The 24,384-nt window shown below is 40.4% G+C and overlaps 1 protein-coding gene and 1 long non-coding RNA gene across 4 annotated transcripts in view; both read right to left on the bottom strand.

The window, feature by feature from the left end:
* The window catches only part of dlc1 (DLC1 Rho GTPase activating protein), a 69,050-nt gene extending 52,866 nt beyond the window's left edge, over nt 1–16,184 (bottom strand). The window contains exons 1-4 of one of the 3 annotated variants that reach the window (XM_020602015.1): nt 15,287–16,184; nt 11,606–13,545; nt 7,832–7,966; nt 7,380–7,496 (exon numbers count right to left, since the gene is read on the bottom strand). In XM_020602015.1, coding sequence (XP_020457671.1) covers nt 7,380–7,496; nt 7,832–7,966; nt 11,606–13,510 — 2,157 coding nt within the window. In that variant the 5' untranslated portion in view covers nt 13,511–13,545; nt 15,287–16,184. The remainder of the gene's footprint in view (nt 1–7,379; nt 7,497–7,831; nt 7,967–11,605; nt 13,546–15,286) is intronic. The other 2 variants (XM_020602013.1, XM_020602014.1) reach the window with 2 other exon arrangements.
* A 436-nt stretch (nt 16,185–16,620) lies between these two features.
* On the bottom strand, nt 16,621–24,002 carry LOC109961419 (uncharacterized). Its single transcript, XR_002275130.1, has 3 exons — nt 23,818–24,002; nt 23,382–23,504; nt 16,621–17,455 (listed from the first exon to the last, which is right to left on the bottom strand). It is a non-coding gene; the product is annotated as an uncharacterized LOC109961419 (long non-coding RNA).
* Between the last annotated feature and the right edge of the window lie 382 nt (nt 24,003–24,384).

Genomic DNA, 24,384 nt, shown 5'->3' with positions numbered 1-24,384 from the left:
CAGAGCCTAACAAGAATGTGAATGGATGGGTACCAGTAAGGTACCACAGCACTGTGGTTACATATTTTTTTAGTTTGCCTGTGCTCCCCCCTGGCATGCCACAGTGCTGGTTGTCCAACCCATGTCAGGTGTCCACTGGGGAGTTGTAGGTTACAGAGCCACAAGACTCAGCTGCCTCATTTACTGCCATAAATTTGCTGGAAGTACACGTGTGGGAGCACTGGGGCCCTGGTATTTGTTAGCTTTCCACGTGTGCATGCCTGTATGTGTGTGTGTGTGTGTGTTCTGGATTACAAGCATGTGTGTCTGCATTCTTATAAGTGGTTAACCACTGTAGGGTCATTACTGTAGACAAAAGCATTGGTTTTTCCCACAAATCATTTCCATTTCACTAAGGACTTTACATTTTTTAAATATTTAAAAGCATTTAGGTTCAATACTGAAAAATAAATAATGTTTAGGTTTTCAGTAATTGACCATGCACTATGTGTGGCTGTGTGCATGATTTTCTGTGTGAATGAGTTAGTCAGAGATTAGCAGTCCACCATTCCTCCCCTCAACCAAACTGCCACCCTCCAGCCCCAGTCCCCCTACTGCATTGCAGACACAGTATATGTGTGTGTGTGTGTGTGTGTGTGAGAGCGAGAGAGAGACCACCCATGGTCTGTGATGGCTAAGGATTAGGAGGCTCAGACTAACCCAAACCTTTTTCTACAACACTTAATGCAAATTGCTAAATTGGTGCAGATGGCTTATGGTCAGGTAAGCTGGCGGCTCCAGCACTAGATGTACAGTATAAGGAAACTGTGTGATAAACAGAAGAGAGAGATTGTATGTGAGTGGCTGCATGCACATGCATGTCTAGGGCCTTTGGAGATGTTATCTGTAGTGCATTCTGCTTTTTGACTAGCATGAATGTACTCTTTCTGCCCTGCTGTTATAAAGGAATTTATTCTCCATGCTCTGTTGACCCCCCGAGTGCACATGTGCAGGGTAATATGGGAAACAGTTTTATTTTAGCCTTCTCCAAAAGTTTTGCCCATACTTTGTCTCCCGCTCCTCATTTCCACATTTTAATAGTTTCCATATGTCACATTTGGAGTGTGTCAACAGGAAGTGATGCGATGACTTGGTGTAATGATGCATTGGAACATTTCCTGCAGAAGGGGTAAATTAGTGTCCAGATGTTGGACTTAACAGCTATTTGAAAAAAAAAAAACACATTTGGTGACATTTTCGTCTCACTAACATGTATTAAATGTTATTCTGACAAACAGGCTAAAGGCTATATTATAAAGTTTCCAAGGAGGGATAAAAAGATTGGAAAAAGATCACAGAAACATAGTTTTCATATTATTCTGCCTCCATGCAATTTGATTGAAAGACAAAATGTGTTCCCTGTTCCCACTCACTGGGTTGAATTTTTGACTTATGGGCCCAAGTTAATGGGGATAAGCCTTATGATCCCAACTGTACTACTAATGCCAACATGTGGATTAGCTGCTGGCATTTTGGAAGAAAGCAGAGAGTGGGTTAACAACATAAAGGGATTAGCCTGTCCTCTGTAGATGACTGTGGTGCCTCTATAGCAGTCCAAACACAGATCAGTGGGTGACACCTTGCTTGATAAGAATGCAAACTGGTACTGCATCGAACTAAACCAGATCAGCAGAGCACTGAGCACTGGCTAAGTTATCTTCTTGCACAGGTTCAGTTTTAAATGCCACTTTAAGATATTTTTTGCTCTATATATTAAACAAACACCTTTAATTAAGAAGGCTACATTCCTCCCTTGGACATTACAGCTGAGGGCAAAGATGATTAACTGAGTGAGACACTCAGGTTTATCTTGGCTGAGATGATATAACTTCAAGGCAATTGAATGGAAACACAAAAATGTGAAATGCTCTAGTTGAATGTCCCAATTAACTCCGAACCACAAGTCTGAGTATGTGTTGCCAAAACTGCACATGGTTTACGATGCATTCCTGTACACCTTTCAGCATCTATAAATGTGTGTGTGTGTGTGTGTTTCTGCGAGTCCATTCAGTTTGTTCATCCTGTGATTTATGATGCTTCATTATCAGCTGGCTGTGGGGGTGTTTTCCAGTCATGTTTAAGATTTACTGTCTCCTTTATGCAATAGATGTGCATTTTGCCTTTTTGACTCATTGGGTGCCTTTAACATGGTCAATTAATAATTGTTACAGTAGGAACAGTATGTAAGAACGAAACAGAAAAGTCCCAAAAACCACGTGGAGTCAATAAATCACATGTAATTTAGGCATTATGCATGGTGTCATAAAAACAAGACAGACTTTCCACTGAGCACAGGGTGTAAACATGGAAATTTGTGTGATATTACATTTCCACAAAGACATTAAAACAGAAAACCCATTCTGTGAAACAGTTGTCCTTTCTATGAACAGTTGTGCCATAGAGCAAATGCATTTTGACAAAATGTTCAGCATGCACACTGCGTCAGGCTGATACATGTGGACATTTCCAATACATTTCATGATGTCATGTTTTAGCTATGTGCTCTGCTTTGCATTTTGTTTTCTGATACTTTGCCAACAACAACAAAAAAGAGAAATATAATTGTTCAGTGTGTATCCTTCTTGCTCCTGTTCTTAGAGTGCTTAATGCAATGACTGTAGCCTTGAATTGACAGGAAAAACAAGACTTCCTTGTGGGGGTGGAGAAGAAGTTCATTTTCCACATCCTGTTCCAGACACAAGCCTTTTCTTTTTTCTTAACCTATTTTTTTTTAACCACAGTGGGCCAGTATTTGTCTCCTTGTTACCACTGTGCTGAGCAGAGGCGTGACCTCGTTGACAATGACACCACACAAAGTGACCACGACTAGAGCCACTAGTGGCACCCCTCTTCAGACTGAATGGCGGTTGGTTTCCTAGTGCACTGACACATTATGGCTTACCATGGTCTTTAAGCCAAATATGTGGGTTGACAGTAGGCAAACATAATTATGCCTGCTGCACATGGTGTTGACTGTTGCCCAAGGACAGGGATGAGAGAGAGTGGGAACAAATGTAGAGATAAATTAAAGGCAGTGAAAGTCACAAAATATTGAGTCTTTTATCTGAGTGGGACATTGAGAAGGTGTGGTTTGGATAAAGGATGTTTGGGGACTGTAAGGCTGCCAAAACAGAACGCAGAGGAAGGACAGAGCAGAGATCTGCTAGTGACCTTAGCACGCAAACCACAGCACTTCTATTGTCCACTAGACCACAGACAGATAAAGAGCTATGAACATACATAACCCAGTCCCAGACAATGTCTTTCCGTCATTCTGAAATAAAAATATCTCTCAATCCATCATTTCCCAAAAGAATTCCTTGAATCCAGACATGAAGACTTTATTCTGTCCAACAGTAGCAAAACCACCAAAGAGAGAGGTTGTAATTGGAGCAATGTTACCATGGAGACAGAATACACATCCAAGCAAAGGATTAAAGGTTGTCCTAGAGTGTGAGGATGAAGGCTGGGGCAATCTATACGCATGACATGTAAAACACCCCAGTGCTAAATTTAACAGGCGGTCATGGTCTGTGCCTTGTTCAGGAGCCGAGGTCTTAATGGGATTCTGAGTACACATCTTTCTGGTGGGAACATTCAGCAATGAAGGTGACTGATATGTTGTTTCCGACTGTAAGATTCAGAGGAAGGTGGTCAGGGGTCAGCAGCCTCCACCCGCCTCTGTGACTTGGCACATCCTCTGCAGCCACAGAGCTCTAAAAATAGAGTCAGTAACAAATGTCTCTCACACCATGCATACCTTAGGTCTGTCACTAAAGATGACACAGAGCCAAGCAACATGTCATAATACAAATTCTTATAACTTAGTAACAAAATCATAAAAGTTCAAGATTTAAAATAATGACACCAAAGAAAGAAAATCTTTCAACAGGGATGTGATGAGATCTCATGCCATGAGCTCTCACAATATTAAAATGTGACGATGTTTCTCATTGAGGCAAAAGCTGTCCTGCGATATCAGTACATAACAGAACCAGGCAAGCATGATACAGTGTGACCATACAATATCAGTACATAACAGAACCAGGCCAGCATGATACAGTGTGACCATACGTTCACATTAGTTCGGCAAATACGCAACTCCCTGCTGTGTTTTAACACAGTGGGGATGAGGGGTTTCAGGTGTTGTAGGCATGTACGATAAAGCCACGTTTCCAGCCTCTGAGTTTTGGTTAGCCATGCTGCTAAAGTAGCCTACTCTACCCTAACACCAATTCTACCACCAGCGTGGCTGCACTGATAAATAAAAAACAGTTTAACACGCAGTACTAACAAAAACACATGGCATGTCTTTATGGTGCGTTAATTGTGGCTCATATTCAACAGTGAATAGCAATGAATGCTCATGCTAACAAGGTAAACAAAATGATAATTCATACTTAGGCAGTAGAACTGAAGTTACATTCATTACAATGACTTTCAGTCAAATAAAAAACTATTTTCCGGTCATTTTATCAATGAAGATTTTCTTAAATATGGTATTAAAATATAACCTTGTCCTGTGAACCCTGTATCATGTATTGTTTTGTTTCATGAGCTAAGTGTATCATCACACCGCTATATTTCAGTGACAAAATATTATCAGAGCTGGAACAATTAGCATATTAATTCATTAACTGATCAACAGAAAATGTAATGCCAAATAATTTTTTATAATTGTGTCAGACATTTTTTTCATGCAAAAATGCCAAGCATTCATCAGTTTCAGATTCGCAGATATTCAAATGTTCTACTTCTCTTTGTTTGACAAAAGAAACTAATATAATATACAGCCAAAGCAATAGACTCACTATAAACCAAATAAAGCCCATCTGTTGCAACACAACAATGCAAGTCAAACAACATTGCAAGACACCTGTTACACTAAGCAAGTAATAGAATCCTGCAAACAGAAACACTCTGGGCAAAGAATAGCAGTCCCACCATGAGAAAAAAACACCTGCTGTGGCACAACATCCGCTAGATGTTAACCCCACATTCAATACAGGAATAGAACAGCCACCTGCTGAAGATATACAATAGCCATCAGCTAAGCTGATCAACAACACTGAGTGAATGATACTGTCCATGCCAAGTGAAAGTCTTCTCATCACAAACCTATGCAGCCACCACTTCACATTTACCACAGTTACATAAAAGACAGAACAGCATGAGTGTGTGCTTATGATCACACCAGTGTTTTTCTGGTGTAAAGAACTTATGATCACACCAGTGTTTTTCTGGTAAGAGAGTAAAGAAGTTACCGTTTACAGTACATAACCAGCATAATGTGGAATGAATGCACAATGAAGCAAAGGTGCTAGTAATATAATCGGTATCAAAATAACAGACAACAGGCAGCCCTCTGCACCCATCCACAGGACATGAGATGAGACAGTCACACTTCTTTCTGCATGACGTGACACTGACATGTTTCAGAGGTTTCAAGCTGTTGCACTGCCTAGATAAAGTAGATACACCTCTGCCGGTCAACTGGAATTCATAAAGCTTGCTACACATGTCATTTTAACATCTTTTAAATGCTACTTTTATCGTGACATTATGAACTTCTCATTAATTCCAGGTGTACTGTGACAAGTTCTGTGTTGATATTACCTTTAGAATAGTGCACTTTTGGCTTGTCAAAAGAACAGAAGTTGTGTGCTATCCTGTGTAAACATGCAAACACCTTGTAAAGACTCATGTCAAAACATGCAAATTGTCTGCAATGTGCTGTGTGGCACAGACCTTGCTGACTTTGTTTACAATGACTGACTTAATGTTTAAGGTTGTAGTTTGTATCGGTGTATTTGTTGCACTGTAAGAAGTTCTAGTATAACGTATAAAAGCTGCAAGAGGTACAATATAATGGTAGGATGTGGTTATTTCCCATTAATATGTGAGATTACATTCACATCAAAGGGAACTAAAGGTTAGACATTTTACAGTGAAATTCTGGCACTATGCACTACTTTCCCTGCTATATAAAACTGAGTAAGATTTATATGTACTAACAAATCATAGTAATTCTGTGCTTGAATAACCTATTACATGTTTCAATTTGCATTTGCATCAATATTAACTAATAATATTACAAAACATCTGGTTGAATTAAAGCTTTATTCTCACCACTGGTTCTTCTTCACATCTGCCTTGTGTTTCCATCATTTAAAGGATTTGTTTAGCTAAAAAGATTAAGTGGGCGTCACAACACTTTAGGTGTGAAAGGATTCCACAGTCCCCTACAACTATAAACCACTGACAATCCCCTTCATCAAGTCATCAACTCTTTGGCCTCAATCGAGCACACTATGGGGTCTCCACTGTAAAAGAAAGCCTCCCATTAGGTCCAGTGAAAGCCCTGTTTACCCAAGCTTAGTGAGCTACCTTGGGTTGCTGCAAGAAAATGGAGGCTGTGGATGGATACACTGGGCCCTACGTCAAACATCATTTAGCTCTGTATCTAACATTAACCAGGAGATACTGTATCTACAGTATAAGTTGTGATGCGCAAAAATACAGAGCAATGCTAAGAAGGAACTGCGAAAGATAATTCAGGAATGTGAGATGTGCTTTTTATCAAGGAATTCTGACATTTCCACAAGTTTCCGTGTTGTGTTCTAGCAAGATAAGAGGGCTGCTTCGCAACAGAAACGTCCTGTTTGGTGTTTAGGGTTATCCTATAATGCATCAGTACATCATGAGTGTTTCAAAGCACTTCATGTCAGTTGTTTACATTTTCATTCGAACCACTATTTGTAAAATCTTGCTAAAGTGCTCAGCCGCTGACTATAGGCCTTGTTCACTTTGCCCTTGTTGTGAAGGCAATGGCAAAGCAAGACTGATAAAGTCATTAAGTGAGCAAGCAAGGGTTTAGAGACATGTCTCACTTAAAGCGTCTCGTCCACCCCACCCCACCCCTGCTCCCCCTTGCCTTGGCTTTTCACCTCCCAGACTCCCTTGACCCCTTTGTTGGGGCAAAGGGGTCTAGAGCTTTGGAACCAGCTAATTAGAGTTTTCACGTCTGCTTGACTAAGCTCTAAGTGCTGGGGAACATTCCTTCAATTGGGAGTTTCACTATGAGAGAGAGAGAGTGTGTGTGTGTGTGTGTGTGTCTGTGTGTGTGTGTGTACCATCCTATTGTATAAACGTTTATATAATAATATCCAAAAAAGGTATTATGCTGGGCACAACAAAGCTGTTCAACAGTAGCCCTATGCACAACTGAAAATCAAAACAATTAAATGTTCAGTCACAGACAAGAAAAAACCAAAAACCAGCCACAACTTACTGATTATAGTGCTGATATACACTGGCTTGATATAGAGCTCTTGACTTACCACACTTTTAGATTTTGCTCCAAGGGCCAGCACAGCTTCTGAGGTGGAGGTAGCAAAAACATGTTGTGGGTGTGGAGGGGTTTGTGATGCTGCTGGCACAGTTCCTAAATCAAACTCCTGCACACAAGATGAAAGACATTACGCTGTTGTGGACAGAGTACTGTTTTCTCTCATTTTTAGGTATTGGTTCTGACATTATAAGTAACATTGTTTTGTAGTCACAAAACACTGAAGATTTTGTTTTGGTGCAAGGAGTCAAACAAATGATTCTCCCACACGGTCTCTGACTGTTTGCTAAGTCTTTTAAAGGCCACTAGGGGACACACAAGGTGTAGGTGAGAAAATGAATAAGATTCTGTCTGAATCCATAACATGCAGCTATAAGAGCAGGTTAAGTTCTTGCTTGCATGTCTGCTACCAAACCCTGCAGGGTAGCACACTGATGTGTATACCAGGAATTGTCTCCGGTGGAGGGTGGGGGTGCTGTCCATAGAGGATGTGGCACTGAGGGCATTCTCAATCTCCTGGTCCAACTGATCCAGCTTCATCAGCAGCAACACCATTGAGTCCAGTCGAGCATGTTCATGCTGAATGAAGAGACAAATCAGAGAAAAACATACTTGCACTGAGCTTATAACTGTACTTGGACAAACTACTACAACATTATGTTTCTGTTACCCTCCCTGCTTAGTGATCCGAGGAAGAGGAAGGTGACAGAAATGTGCGACTGAATATGACAAAAGGTGAAACAATGGTGGAATAATGTAGGGTGGAACAAATGGACATACAGTAAATATGGTGGAGGTAGCTTACTCTGAGCTGTCAAAACTGAAATGAATTTAAAACAGCGTCGTAGCTTCCAACCTGATCTTACCAAAAGTTCATCCCCTGATGCCAATGTGTTTTCTGTGGTACAGACACTGTGCATATATTTTGTTTCTGGCCCTCAGTCCAGAAATATTTGGATTGTTCAGCTGTCCATCCAAACACTGTGATAACAAGACTCACAGTGACCTCAGGTGGTGTCTCTCCAGTAGGACAAGCTAAATGACATACAATCTAGCCCACCTACACATTCCACTGATTCCTCACTCCATCGTGTTTTGTTTGAAGCAATCTAAGCCCATGCTAGACATTCAAAAACCTGTAAAATCCCTTTCAAATCACGGCATATGTTTTCATTTCCTTGTGTCTTTTATCCTGGCTCTGGATGTGGCTCTTTGTCTGAGCTTTTCTCTCAAGAAGAACCTTGAGAAATTACATCACACGCCTCGCTCATCAAACAAGCGACATTACAATATACTATAACAAACCTTGTTAAACACTTTATGAGGGTTAGCTCATGGGACAGAGCCACTGTGGCTGCATGCTTGTGCAAATTTATAGAGGCATGGTATTGGTTTGTTTGTGGTTTTCATGTGCTGTGTCTGTTCCTAGGTCTAAAAGGATGACTTATGTAGAATGAATCAAATACATCATACAGTACATGACATAAACAAACCAAGTGAAGTGGCCTTGATCTTAAGTTTACAATTGGTGTGTGTACAGATGACAACATTCATATGATTTGAGGTGTGACTAATGCTTATGTGTGAAGCTTGACAGGATTATGGATACTAAACAGTATCTGCACCCCGATAAACAAGTTACACCCACGGCACTGTGCCTGGATCCCAGCTTCGTGCCTAATAACGTAGGCTTGTGCTTACATTTATTTTCTAGTTAGTGCCCAATTAGCCTGTCAAAAGCAGTGCCTATTGGGTTTGCCGAGAGAGCAAATGCACAGGGCCTTGAGGGCCTTGTGTGTCATGGAAATGGGTCTCACACTGATGCATTCATTGGCATGCCTGGCTAGTGGCAGTGCACATCGCTACGTTCTGTCTCCTTGGCAAAGCATCACAATGAAACACTGTATCATGGTAAAACAATGGCATCTTTACGAGGCCTCACTGAATGAACAAAAGCATCTGGCTCGAGATGGCAACAACAACCACAAAACAGCAGAGTGAAAAACAAGTGCAGTGCAATGTCAGGCTCCTCAGAGAGGCAACGTTTTTAAGGGGGCATTCTGATGGTTTGGGTGTTCTCAGAAGGTTTCTTTTCTCTCTTTCCCATCTTTTGAGGTTTCTGTTACATTCCTCCCAACTTCCTGTTTTTTGAGATGGGAGACAGTTCCCACACTGTTTGAACTCTCAGACCCCTCCTTCCCCTTTCCTTGCTCTCCTTTTCAAACCCCCCACTCAGTGGCCTGCATCCCATTTCTCAGACCTGCCCATTAAACTCTCTTTCTCTGCTGAATTTAGCATCAAACTACTGTACATACATTTTTTATTTATAAACAATGACCACAAGTCAAGAATCTAATTAATAAGTAAGGACAGAAAAGAGATAGCACTGAAACAGTGATGTCTATTGTCAGATAAATGACCCTTGAGACTGTTTGGCCTGGAGGTCAGGATAAGGCCTTGTTGCTAAAACAAATAAACACAGAAACAAAGCCCAATATCAGGTTAATCTCAAGCCATTATGCAAACCAGATGGGTTCATTTTACAGACTGAATCTGCAACAACAACAACATGGTCCACTGAGGACATTGTCATTAGTGAGTACAATATCTTGTCAGAGATAATTCCAGACTGCTGGTGCCATGAGAGTCTAACATCTTTTTTTCATGATGTTCCAGAGCATCTTCTCCCTTTTCTTTATACTAAATATTGTACACTACCTTCCTTGGGAGAGTTAATTTTTACTGCCTAAAATCTTTTCTGTCCACTTGACCTTGCCTAAAGCACATTAAACAGTAAACTGGCTTCATTCAGTTCATACAGTATCTTGCAACCCTGTGGTGCTCTCAGAATATGCAAGCCATTCCCAGATGGTAGATGGATTGCCTTGTGCTTTTACGACTAAACTCTTTTCGAGTTCCAGGAGCCGGGGGGGTCATTGTAAGATTGAAACTGGAAGCAAGTGCTAATAAATGCAGCACTGTCTTTTAAAGCCCCCACACTAGACTGTGAGCTCTCGTTTTTGGCAGATGATGAGAATAATGTCAACACCGGTCATGACTAAGAGGACCTCTAAAGATTCCATGCAAGCACATAATTTATACTGAAATAATGCAATAACAATAACGAACAGTCTCTAGGATTACACAACTCATACAGATTTCAGGAGAATAGAGAACAAAACAGACATTCAATGCATCATGCCAATATTGTGACTGGCTGCGTATGTGGATCTCTCAGCATCATAGCTGATTACTTCCATTCAAGGTTACAAGGCATTTGTTTGACTGTGTTGTTAGGGGGTTGTGATAATCTGTATTATCAACAAAACATGCAGAGCTTCCATGCTAAAACTATACTAGAGCAAGTTAAAATCACATTTCATGACTGAATATGACCAAAACAGTGTCACAAGTCATCATCATGCGGCATATTCTTAAAATAAATAATCCCAGGGCATCACAAATATCCTGCACAATGAACAACAACACTATTGACTGTCGTGTTGCACAATCCATTGCACCACACTGTTCATGATATCACATCACAGGAATGCAAAACCTCAGAAAATAACTGATTATCTTGTTTATTGTATTCTGATAGACAACAACAACAACATACAAATCACAGTGACTAATCAGTAACAGAACTAAGCCCTGATGTTTACAGCCTGTCATTTTTTTAAGTAATTGTAATTTAGCCCTGCAGCATCTAATAGCGAATAAATACTGTCTTTTTTTGGCCTTTGCTTTGTTCCATTGATTCCAAATCCATAAACTGTTTATTAAGTTTTTGGCACTTTACTGTAAATGACAATCATTCTGGCTAGTGTGTAAATAGTACAACACACAGTATATGCCAAAGAAAGCAGATGAAGCCGTTACCACCACAGATGACTTGAGCCATCCTCCTCTACGTTCATAGTCTCTATGCCCTTATACAGTAGAACCTTGTTTTGCAATGAGCAGTTGAGAAAGAGAAAAACATTTCCCAGATCCCCCCCACTCGCAAATCTATAAGTATGTGAGAGTGAAGTCACTGTTTTCCAAGATGTTTGCCAGAATGTGGGTCAGAAATTATTTGTGGCCACTTTATAAATGTTTATTTAAAAAATAATCTGAGGTGCTGAAGTGCCAGAGCCACAGTTACTACACAAACAGAACTATTCTCAAGTAATATTATGTTACACTGCATCAGTCCTTTATCATATCTGGCCTTACCTTTCTCATGCGCACTTTGACCACGCTGTCCTCTTTAAGCTCTCCGGGCTCACTTGTTCCCAGGTGTGTGCCGCTGTAAATAACTGTGTGCGCTGGCTCATGTGTTTCCTCCATTGCAGAGACTGTGACTCTTGGAGTGTGGTGTTCCCTCTGACCATCTGCCACCTCAGAGACAGGTGATTCATTGAAGTAATGACCAGAGGCTTGGTTGCCATGGAGTTCCTCTGGTGAGAGCTCATTAGTGACCTCTGCAGAGCGTGACAGAAGCCTTTGGGTGTGTTGTTTAGTAGATGCATACTTATCAGTCATATGGGACTGCTGAACAGCTGGATTTTGGTTGCAGTCTGAGGCAATGATCTTTTGAGGATCCAGTACTGGGGTGTCATCTGGCTTAACGTGGCTGACCTCTGGGATAGCATCCAGTTTTGAACAGCTAGTTTCCAGCTGAACTATAGTTTCATCTTCACAACAAGACAAGTCTTTGGACACTGACCTTTGATCCACGCCTTCCATCGGTTGACTTAGGGAGGTCGTCATTTCCACATACTGGTCTGCACACTGAGTAATGTTTGTCTGTGTGTGGTCTTCTTCTGAACGTCCGGTATCCACTTGTTCAGATGATACACTGCTGTTAATTGTCATTGAGCAACACTGACCGTTCAAACAAATATCAGATGCTTTCTGGCTACTTTCTGCTTGAGGACTTTCCTCTCCCTGTGGCTCATTCATCCCTGTCATTTCAACATTATGCTGTTGCAGCAAAGCCTGGTGGTGTATTTCACCACCATGAGCCTGATCCAGTACCTCACTGCAGTCATAATGATATTGCTCTCCTCCTTGAATACCTCCTGAGTGGTGATTAGGTCCTATATTGTCATTTAGAATTTCTAGGTCATTTAATCCATCCAATTTTCCAACAGCATCTGTGCTCCGGTTTTCAGTTACTCCTTTGTCACATTCTCCGTCTACCACTGAAGTCACAGCCAGTTCCAGTGTTTTCTTGGCCGGAGACATCAGATCACTGCCCTCCATCACTGAACTGTGCAGCGCACCGACAGGTAAGGTTACACATGCACCGGTATGGTCAGACACGGAAGTCTTTAATTCTTTATCTGGGAGGTCAGTTTGAGGTTCCTGTTCAGCAGCAGAGGAGCGGTTTACTGTGGCCTCAGAGATTTCAGGAGGTCTGCTGTAACTCTCTGTATGGCTCTCCTTTGTTTCCTGATGATCTGGAAGCTTGCCAGGCTGTTCACCAGCAGATTCAGACAGTAGAAGCCCATTGTTTGAAGAAATAGAGATGCATTGTTGCTCTTCACGAGACATATGTGGATTTTTAAAGATATTACTGTTATTGCAGATGTCGTGACTGCATCTACTCTCTGTGCCAACTTTACCTTCACCACTGATAGTTTTCTCACTGTGACTGCTGCTATCAGTTGCACAGGAAATATTTGCACTGGACATCCCACTGTTTGAGTCACAGTGAAACTCTCCACAATTCTCCATAATTGCGGTTTGGAGATGCTCTGATTCAGAGACCCTTTGAGAAATGTCAGTATTCCCCGGCACACTGGGACTATGAACTGACTCCTCCTGCAAATCCAGTGGAACTTTTTCATTGTCTTCCATTAGCTTCAAATGTTCTGCATCAGTATCATCATTCCCCAAAAAACCTTTCACTTGAAGTGTCTGAGCCAAGTTCTCTGTGGGTAATTGATGGCAGCCCTCTGGCATTGAGGCACACCTTGTCCGTCGACTTGATTTGGAAGCCCCAGTTCCCGTCCAAGGCCATTCACTGTCAACCCCATGGCAACAAACAAGATCAAGATCATCATAGCTGTACCGTAATCCTGAAGGGTGAGTCACATGCTCCTCCCAACTTCTTTTTCGTATGGCTACGGGCATGGTGGACAGCCAATGCTATCCCACATCTGCTGCAACTGAGAAAAGAGATGAGAATAAGAAACAGTCAGTGTTCCCAAATTATGAGTTTACAGGATGTGTATGTGCAGATGACAATTTAGGTAAATAATGTTTCACTTTTCAAGGAAACAGCTGGGAAACAATGAGTTCAAGTTCAAAAGGGGGGGGGATTAAATTGCAATAACAGCCCCTTGGAAAGTATATTAGATGGGTCTGTACACTGTGAGATTACAGGAACCTCTGTTAAACTAATTTAACAACATAAACTGATTCTTTAAAATAGGGCTGTTGCAAATTTTACATTAGAGCATGGTAACTACCTTGAATGACACTTTTTTGGAAATAATCTTTTTTATTTTTTGCCTTAACTATTAATAAACTTACAGGTACAAAGCCAACAAAGCCACCTAGATTCTAAAACTTCAAGATAAATGTAGGTGACCCTTGTTTACTGTTTAACATCTTTACACAATGCACTGTAACCAAACCAGATTGTCATTTGCTACACCACAAACCTTCAATACAGATTAAATTTAACTGTGCAAAACTGGTTGGAAAAAAATCAGTGGGTTGTTAAATACCCATGCACCCACAAAAACAAGAAAGGTGTAACTAAAATGACTAAAACTGCAATGTCAGTGAGTGTCCCTGAACAGGTGAGTCCCAGAAATTCAATAACTGTAAATGAGGATCGCACTCAGTGACAAGAAATCACTTTATTCTGAAAGAAAACTGATCAGTTTCAGCCTTCATCGATATTACAGTCTCACACTACAACACCTTCTTTAAACTGCATGCAGGTAAACCATCGAGTTAATTAGCCTGCACCTAGTCGAGTGATCATGAGTGAAGCAAGCTGAGTTTTTAGAAGGTAAAGGTGACAATGTGTTTCAAACCTATGAAATGCCAAATAATGGGCTTTCTAATTTAGTTGCATCAAAAAGGCACCAATGTCATACATGTACAAGATACAGTCAGCGTTTCCACAGGCTTATATAAAAAAATATGGATTAAAAAATATATATATTTAGGTTCAGGCATGCATTGCAAACATCAGGCATGTGGTCATTCATAAAGTGGTGGATATCTGAGCTCAGCAACCCAAACATTCTGTATTTATAGAAAAATTGTTGGATTACATTCTTCATTTAAAGCATTAAGATACAGAGTTTTAATCAGTCATGATTACTAAGCCAGGTGCAGGCTAATTAACTCAAGAGGTTTCACCTGTATGAAGTGTTTAAAAGAAGCAGTTGCACTATGAAACACTGATGAAGGTTGGATAGTCGGAAACACTGTCTTCTTGTGGAAAGAAGTGATTTCTATTGTTGAGTGTGAGCCAAATTTAAAGTTAATGGATTATACTACAAGGAAAATGCACCATTTTCTTCCTGAGCAAGGTGGAAAGTGTACGTAAAAAGTTCTCTGAAATTCAACGTTATCATAAAACACACAGCGAGTCCTATCACATGTAAGTCCAAATGTACAAAAGCAAAGAAACACAAGGACTCAGCAGCAGGATGCACTCAATTCAAGCTGAACATCGGCTATATTTAAAAAGACATCATGATAGAAGCATAGATATATAGGCTAAAGATATACAGTTTATAAGAAATCCTCGATATGTTTACGGTATTTTACAGGAAGTGACTGGAAACTACAATCAAGTTATATATCATACAATTTCAATATTTCTAATCATGTTAAGCAAAAATAACACCTAATTTGTGAGACAGGTGTTGTTCTTCACTTTTTCACCTTTTGTATCCTCAGAAGTGGAGCTGGATGGGACCGACTGCCATGTGCACCCTCTGGCATGAACCTGCACCTGATTATTAGTTAAGTAAAGTTAGAAAAATAGCCTTAAAGCAGTTGCTCCTTTAACTTATCCTCGAACCAAAGGCGTTTTTCAAATATCTCATGCTGGAGTAAAAATGATTACTTCTAGTAATATTTCCAGTTTCTATTATTAATCCAGTAGCTGTATATTTTGTCATTAAACATCATGTAATAATCCAAAAATTAGGTTGCAGATCCAGTATTTGCTTTGAGTACACGTATCCAGAGATGTTTTGCAAGTTGCCTTTTCATTCATCCACCAAAAACTATCCGTGCACGTTTGGGTAATCTGAATCCACCTCTTCCCAAGTGACATGACATACGGCTTATTTTGTAAGCAGTCCTTAGTTTAGGTTTCTGCAAGCCATTTTCTGGACTCCAGTCAGTATCTTCGCTGTAAAACTGCCGGAAAGGCAGTGGAGCCTCCAAAGACAGGCAGACAGCCGGGGAACAGTAAAAAGTCCACAACTTCCATCTTGATCACATTAGGGTTTTTGCTGACGCTGAATGCCAAAGAGTCAGGGTGGTGTAATAGGGGCTGGGTTTTCTTTCCCCCACTCCACCCCTGCTCTCCTCCGTTCAAACCCGTTTCTCATCAGGTCCCCTCCCGGCTGATTTTGACAGGGAGTCTTGAGTCACATCCTAGGAGCCCCATCCCCCGTCTCACAACTTATCCAGTATGCTACACACATTTGTTCACTCCACCCTCCTGTAATGTACGTTTTCTTCTCACTATTTTAGAAACTTCCTCCCGACTTCTTCTCTCAGGAAAATTTGACTCTTTCCTCTTCTCAGTGAACTTAGTCTTCGTTCTTCCTTAGCTTGCTCTTTCACTCAGCTGGGCAAGGCTCCCACCCGTTGGTTTAGATTAGAAACAGACAGGCTGCCTCGTAAGACCTCTGGTGGTGGGCCAAGAAAGATTGCTCTAATGTTTTGGCAGTTATATCTGAGGCATGCTTTTTTTTTTGTAAATTTGTCATCTTGTAATTCTACAAGCATTCTTAACCAAACACGCTGCCACTAATGAAAAAATACAAGATATCTTTACAGATATACTTTTAGAATGTATTGTTCCAAATATTCTTTAAAAATATCTGAAAAATATAAATATGATCACTGAAAAAAAAGTTCTATGACAATAGGGACAACTTTAAAAGTGCTGTCTCCCTAATACTCTTGTTTTAATAGGAGACCAAATGGAAATGTTTAAGGACCCAAATACCAGTAATTCATTTCCTAATATAGTCATTTATCAGCAGTGCTCAGTAGAAAAGGCAAGGCCAGACATTTTTACACTTGATGTGACTAAGAACATTTAAAACAAATGTTAAAACTCTAACCCCAAAACAACACTAACACCACTCTGGCAATAACACCTCTTTTAATATTCTCCTTTGTGTTACCCGAGTAATCCCCTAAAGTTATGCCAACTACTTTCACTCATGTGACCAAATGTATGAATGCAATTCTGGTCAACAAAGTTAGTTGCACTAAAAGAGCAATGTGTCCAAGCAACACAGACAACCTAAGCACAAGAGCGAACTGGAATTAAGCCCCCTCCAACTGCCATGACAACCCCGACCTCTAACTTCTGGGTCATCCAGATGTGAGATGAGACTCTGGTTGAATCTTTTCTTAGGAGCCTTGCTGGGAAACTGTGCACTGCTGTCACTGTTGACTCTCCAGGGACACAGATGGCCATACTCAAGGGGAAGGATCCAAGTTCAACAAGACTCCTCTGGGGCACGTCACATGATGCGCTCTGTGGTTATGCCGGGCACAGCATAACAAAATACAGATCTTTTCAGTCACAGTGGATATGGCCGTTGATTGAAGTGCAGAGGCCGACACACAGCGTGACTCAGGCTATCCACTCATTACCTCTTGTGGACATCCAACACAAGCCTATAATTTAAAAGAGCAGGCCTGCTCCCTCTGCCAATCAGATCATCCTGCACGAGCAATGGCAACTGGTCCACATCAAAATGTGATTCATCAGTGACGTTCTGCAAACACATGTTCAATCAACAGCATGTGTGAGCTTGGATGCCCGTCAGCAAAGTCTCCTTATGTGTGGTTGTGTACAACCTACAATAGAACACAAGCACAAAAATTGGAACATTAAAACAAAATGTAGCTTGAACAAGACAAGATGACTTTACAGTCATGTGGTGCTTTGAGCTAACAGCAAGCATACTAATATGCTAACAATGACAATGCTAGCAGGTAAAATGTTTACCATGTCCTCCATCTAAGCTGGGTGTGGGTGTCTAAACACAAAGTAAACCACCGTACTGGAGAAAATAAGAATTTGATGGTGGCACTAGAGGAAAAAAGTAATTATACTTCATCCTAAATTTGTGTATCAAATGTTACAGCAATCCATCCAATATTTGAGAAATTCCACCTCCAAATCACAAAAGTCAACCTCTGGAAAAGTTGGAGAATCACAAAAATCTGTAGGATTCATCCTCTTGGGACCACAAATAACAAAAATTCATAGCAATCCATCTAATTGTTGAATATTTCAGTCTGAGTCAAAGTGGTAGACCAACTGACTGCTTGATCATTTGACATTTCCATCCCTAGCGTCATGCTGTTAGCATGGCTAAAAACAATTAAATCTCAGTGCAGTATATTCTATTTTGACATCTGTGTAAATTTATACAGCTTTGGGAATATTTATTTGCTCTTAAGAGTGATAGTTACAAACTAGACACTATCTAAGTCTCACACCACAGAGGATGAGCATGACCATTCTCATACAGTAAGCATGCAGCATCACTGGTCACATGTCTAGAGCAGTCACATACATGGAAAGAAAGACCTATTCATGATTCACCCTATAATTCCCCACTGTTCAACCCCTCAACTTCTTAAGTGGAGCAGTGAGGGCCCAAAGGAAATAGGCTCACATTCCTTACTGAGATAGTTTATTATTGGAAAAATAAACCGGTCTAATTCATGGGCAATTCAGTGTTTGCCCACGTAGGAAAATGTAGGTGACGTTTACTGAGAAAAAAACCAAATGTTTTCCTCATAACTGAGTCACTTTGAGTCCTTGCATATACAAAGACTGCTTTGAGAAAACTTTGTTTCACTCATCCTAAGGCCTCTTTAAACAATTGTTTGCTACTGTATTTGCCTAGTAGTTATGTGATGCTGAAAAAACAGATCTTGGGTTCACTCACACTGAGAAGAAAGCTAAACTAAATGCCAGAATCTCATCTGAAGAGCTAAAAATAACTTCAACTAACCACACCGAGACTGGTGCAATCCTTTGCTGTCACTCGCTATGCCCTGTGGTTAACAACTCCTTTTCAAAAGCCTTGAGTCATCCCAATTGAAATAGCATTGCCTGAGGCCTGGATGAAAGCTTGAGCAATCACAGTGTTCTTGAATGAAACATCCCACTGTAGATGATGCAACCTAAGACCATGATAAAGGCCAGGTTAGTGCTATGCTGGCTTTTTTAATAAAAAAATAAATAAAAAGGAAGTCTAATTATTTGTTGATTTTGATTTGCTTTGCTTCTGTTGTTCTAAACAAAAGAAGTCATCATGGGAGACACCAAGGGGGCTCTAGGGCACTGGTCATATAGTATAGTGTGCCTGTTACCGTGGGAAAAAGGAAGCACAAGTTATCGAGGATACAGGCTGAAATAGTCTAATCTTCTTGAGAACGGGCTTCTATGAGTATGTGTGTGTATGATACAACGTGTGTAGGATTGTATTTGTCTATGACTCAGTGTGTGTGTGTGTGTGTGTGTGTGTGAGAGAGAGAGAGAGAGAGATAGAGAGAAAGGGAGAGAGAGATAATACAGACTTGTATCATCTGGGCCTTATATTTTTAGGATAACTGAAAAATACTGTGTCACACAGTGAGAAAGTCCATCAGTGTGTACTCACTATGTACCACCTGCATTTTGTGTTTTTAGTACCGTCACGTTGTTAAACAACTTGGATGACTAATAGTGTCACACTGCCATTTTGGCAGTCACTAGCAGTCATCACTGACTACATTAAGGATGACTACTCTATATACAAAATACTTCACATCAGCAAATTTAAATATGTAAATACTAAACTATCAGGACTGTTCAGAGGGAATGAACTTCATTATACACCAAGGCTTTAGATATTTTAACTATACATTATATAATCAAAACATCAATGTCGTGCTAACAGGCATCTGGAATATCCCATTTTTGTGTTGCATGCAAGCATGTTAATGCTTTTATAATTGGATAAATTCTTATGCTGCTCTAAAAAAAACTTGCATCAGTGTACATATTAAGTACACTAATGAAAATAGGTTACTAAAGATAAACAATCTATTCTAAACAAGACCTTGATGATGCCATGAAATGGAAACTTACATTCAAAGTTCAAAGTGTTTATTTTGTCATATGCACAGTTAGGAAACGTGTTTCCCTGTACAATGAAATTCTTACTTTGCTGTCCACATGAATGCCATAAAATACAAATGAAATAAAAAGTTGATAACACAAAATCTAAGGCACTTTAAGCAGCAACAGATGTAGCAATATAATAAAAATATATATAAGGATATAACAGAATGTATGCTGCATGGAAGCAGCATGTGCAGCAGAGTCATTGTGCAATTATGCATGTAACACAAATAAGTAACACAAAATCTAAGACACTTTAAGCAGCGGAAAATTCCCATTATTAAGAACACTGTATCTTTAATGGTGACCTCATCCTAGACAAGCAGGAATAAGCAAAACCTCTGACCAAAGCTACCACAAACGTTCTCTCGCCTCTCTCCCTCTCTCTCTTGATCCCTTTGGTCTTAATCCAGACATCTTGAATCTAGATCTTAGCCATCCAGGAGACTCTCCGCTCACCTCTTGCCTTCTTGCTTATATATTAATGCTATCTTTGAGTTTTGTGTGTGTGATGTGTAGCCTGTCCTGTTTCCAGGTTTTTGTAGTCCAGAGAAAGTTGTGTGGCCCAGGTCCTGTATTGGTGGCACCTGGATGCTGACTGACATCTTCCTGGATTCATATTCTTGATATATATTTACCGTCTATCTACCTAACATTGTCATTATGTTTCTCCATATTGTAATTTGGCTATTGTCATCTATTACATGCTTGTCCACAGGTTTGTTGGGGTGAGTTTTCAACTCCAGGATTTAAGAATAGAGCACAAATTGTAAACCGCTTTGACGTCGCTTTGTGATTTGTAATTTGAGCTCTATAAATAAAAGTGACTTGAGCTGACTTTCCTTCCAAATCAAACTGCCTTTTTTTCCACTATGTTAAAGATAGGGATACATTGTACAAGTAAATGCAGTCTATGTTCTGCTCAGACAATTTACCTGGATCTCAAACGGTCCTATAATGGTCAAAGCACATGGGAGCAGGTTTGCATTTACGTCTTCTTCTTCCTCCTTCAGCTGCTCCCCAGTTTTTGGGGTTCACCACAGCAGATCACTACAATCCATATACAGTATGTGATTTGGCACAGGTTTTAAACCAGATGACCTTCATCCTGCAGCCATTCCAGGCTTGGGACCTGGCACATGCTGCTAGACCTGGCTGGATGTAGCAACAGCTCCCTGGTATTCCCAGGTGATCACCCATCCTCATACTAACCACACCCCAGCACCCATAGCTCAGGCATGACCAAGGTAGTGTGGCTACAGCAGGAAACCATTATTGTACTTTAAACATATGGCCCATAACCCTATAACCACCTGCACCTGGGCACATTCTCACACTTTTGTAGTCTTAAAATGCAGGAAGGAATGCACAGAGTCGTATCTACATAAACATATGCATTATCCATAAATGTGGCAAATGTTTCACAAGCTGATATTACAAAATGTGGCCATATTGTATACAAGAAGTGGCAGAGACTTAGTTTTGCTCATTTCTGATATTTTTTTTTATATCAAAACTTAAATTCAGTTATGTGCTGATTTAGCCAACATAAAACTACAGTACTTTTCTTGAGCTATGCACATAAATGAGAAAGCAGCTGTCAGGATTTGATTTCAGAGGCTCATCTTGAAATAGGCACTGTTTGTTTTAACAAAGGTAAAATGATTCACAAAGAACCTATTGTGAAATTGAAAAATGAGTCATTCACCACATCCACCCATCTTGGCAAAAAACAAACAAAAGAATAAGATCACACACCATGTAGAGACTCCAAGATATTTGCCTTTTAGAATTTATCACATCCTCCAAAACTTGACATTTTCTAATGACTTCAATCTTGAAACCATATGAGGACAAAGACATAACATTTGTCCTCTAGTCTTGTTGTTTATGATGAATAATTCTTGAGCTCAGACCAGTCCCTGTGAGAGCCAGGGCAGTGACGTACCACACCCCCCCACCCTGGATACTGCTGAACATATGCTGTACTGGCACGAACTCCTCCAAGAGAGGTCCAGGAAAGTGTGTTGTCCTAGGACACTGTTGCCACAGCAGCATCACTGGGAAATACTTGAGACCAAGAGTCAGGAGATGAGGGGCCAGGAGCTGATTCATCATTTGATCAACAGTTATGTTTTCACTCCGTGTTCGTTTGCATATTGGCTCCAAATGTAACCTCCCAACACCTGCCCTCATTCTCTCAGATACATACGTACATTCATATACAGCTACTCGTCGTATGCTCTGGTCCTGCAAGATCTATCTATATTCTTTTACTTTTAGTTCTGCTTTTAATACATATTGACACAATAAGAGGTATTATGAGGAATAAGGCTGTCTGGGATACATCTCTGAACTCACTCCACTGTAGTACGTTCTGTACCTTCACAGAGTCAAAAGTGGAGAAGGCCGCCACAGTTAAATATTTACAGTCTCTTCGGGTTTTCCATGTAGTGCAGTACAAACGTTTATAGAGCAGCGGGGGGAAGACGTGCTACCTCTTCTTCAGAAAAGTGTTTGACTTTACATCCCACTCAGGAAGAGTAGTCTGCAGGAAACTTTCACTATGAAGAGAAGAAGCCTCTTGGAAAACAGCAGATAGGGGGTGATAACTCCATGTGAAAGATGCTGTTTCAAATATCTGAATCTGGTTAGGACACATGGCTTGTATTTTTTTAAATAGAATAATCGGTTGCATGTCTCCGCCAACCAGTCAAATTCACAGGTACTGGACAGATGTGAGGTCACTGACCTTGATCTTTGACCACCAAACTCTAATCAGTTCATTACTGAGTCCAAGTGGACACATGAGCCAAATTTGAAGAATTAGGCCGTACGAACGGAAGGACAACTGCGGCTGCAGCTATCACCGGTGTGGAGGTATAAATAGGTTGCCTGACCAATGGCTATTCAAGGATTCAAGATTTTTATTTGCCATTTATGCATAAACAGACAGTCTAGGCATATAGGAATTCTTGTGCAGCTGTCCTTTGTAGTCAGGTAAGGAGTCAAAAGAAAAAAACACTTAGTCTTAAAATAAAAAAGTCACATAAGGGCGACAAAGTATTAAAACATAATACACAAAAATAGGGTAATAGTATTTCCCTCCACCATCGCACTTAGTAATTCACATGGTGGAGTTGGATATGTCATTACGCTTGGTGAGATAGTGTGGGGTTATTGCACATATATTCTCACATTTCTCAAATTTTCGTATTTGCCATCAGTCTTACTGTGGCAGGGTAAAAGCTGTTGTAAAGTCTTGTTCTGTGTGTGATGATAATGTCTGTCCTGCTGTGCCTGTGGCTGTAGGTGCAGTTTTTGTGTCTGAGCAGAGAGTGAGCTGGGTGGCGTGGATCCCTGATTATGTTCTCTGCCCTTTTATGACAGCGCTGTGTGTATAGTGTGTCCATAGCAGGCTATTGCCAAAGAACACAGATTAAAGGTATCAGGGCATACATTGTTCCTATGCAGAAATCATGATTTATATGAAGGGGACAGACAGAAATACAGATGCAACACAGAAACAAGATTTGCCTGAGAACATAAATAACTACCTCTTGCTTGATATTGTAAATATGTCCCTCTCTAGGAAGCTCTTACCACATGCAATTGCACAGTGAGTGGGGATGCTGCAGCACTCTCTGTCAATAGGTATGCCCACCCAAGTGTCTGTGAGCAAGATCATATCCTGTAGTCCGCCGACAGAAGGCTCCCTTGGACTGCCTGTAATCGATCAATAAATTTGCATTTGATGAAAGAAACGATTGCAATAACATAATACAGCCTGCTGGGGGCGACAAAATCTTTTTGAGCTGCTACTCCTTTAGATAAACAAGCAGCTGGTCTGTTGGTTTTTATTTATATTATAATCTTTTATGTCATTGAGTGCATTGTTAGTCATTAATATGTTGAAAAATAAAGAAAATGAATGAGCAGACTGTTCATGCACAAAAAAATAAGAGGATCTTATAATAAGCAGCTGCTCCACAAACTCTCGTGACCTGTGTAGAGTCCGTTTTTGAACCTTTTTGCTCACCTCTGGCTTCTGTTGAATTCAGTCCATTTTAGTCAATTACGCATTAGCCGTACTTTTATAATCTTTTTTTTTCTGCCACAAGGAGCCCTGTCACAACTTTGGCCATCCAAAATTCTTCACGGTTACAAGACAGATACTTCATTACTCCAGCAAACGGCGCCAAATTCTACAAGTGCCCTAATCTAATGTAGCCTGCATGCAGACTGCTATGCTGCATTCAGGGCCCTTTGTAACGTTCGAGCATTGAGTGAGGATTTGAACTAAAACAGCAACAGCACAATTTGCGGTGAGTTTCAGTTGATTTTCATGTTGTACATGTACAAGATTGTTTTTCTAGACCTTAGTGCTGTCTACAGATAATGCTGTCTTCATATTGAAGAATACAGTTTGTCTGTAGATGTAGGCTGTCTAAATGTGTTTTTTCTCTTATGTATTGAGTCAGTATATTGCACATCAGTCTACCCTCATAATTACAAAAATCATGTGTCACTTATAAAACATCTGATGAGCTATAGGTTCCCAATATTCCCATGTAATTCCTTAGAAAGTTTCCATGTTTTAGTGGCA

Source organism: Monopterus albus, unplaced genomic scaffold, assembly GCF_001952655.1.
Source record: "Monopterus albus unplaced genomic scaffold, M_albus_1.0 scaffold54.1, whole genome shotgun sequence".
Taxonomy (NCBI): Eukaryota; Metazoa; Chordata; class Actinopteri; order Synbranchiformes; family Synbranchidae; genus Monopterus; species Monopterus albus.
Note: the sequence above shows the minus strand (reverse complement) of the source record. Positions and strands in the feature narration are given on the sequence as shown.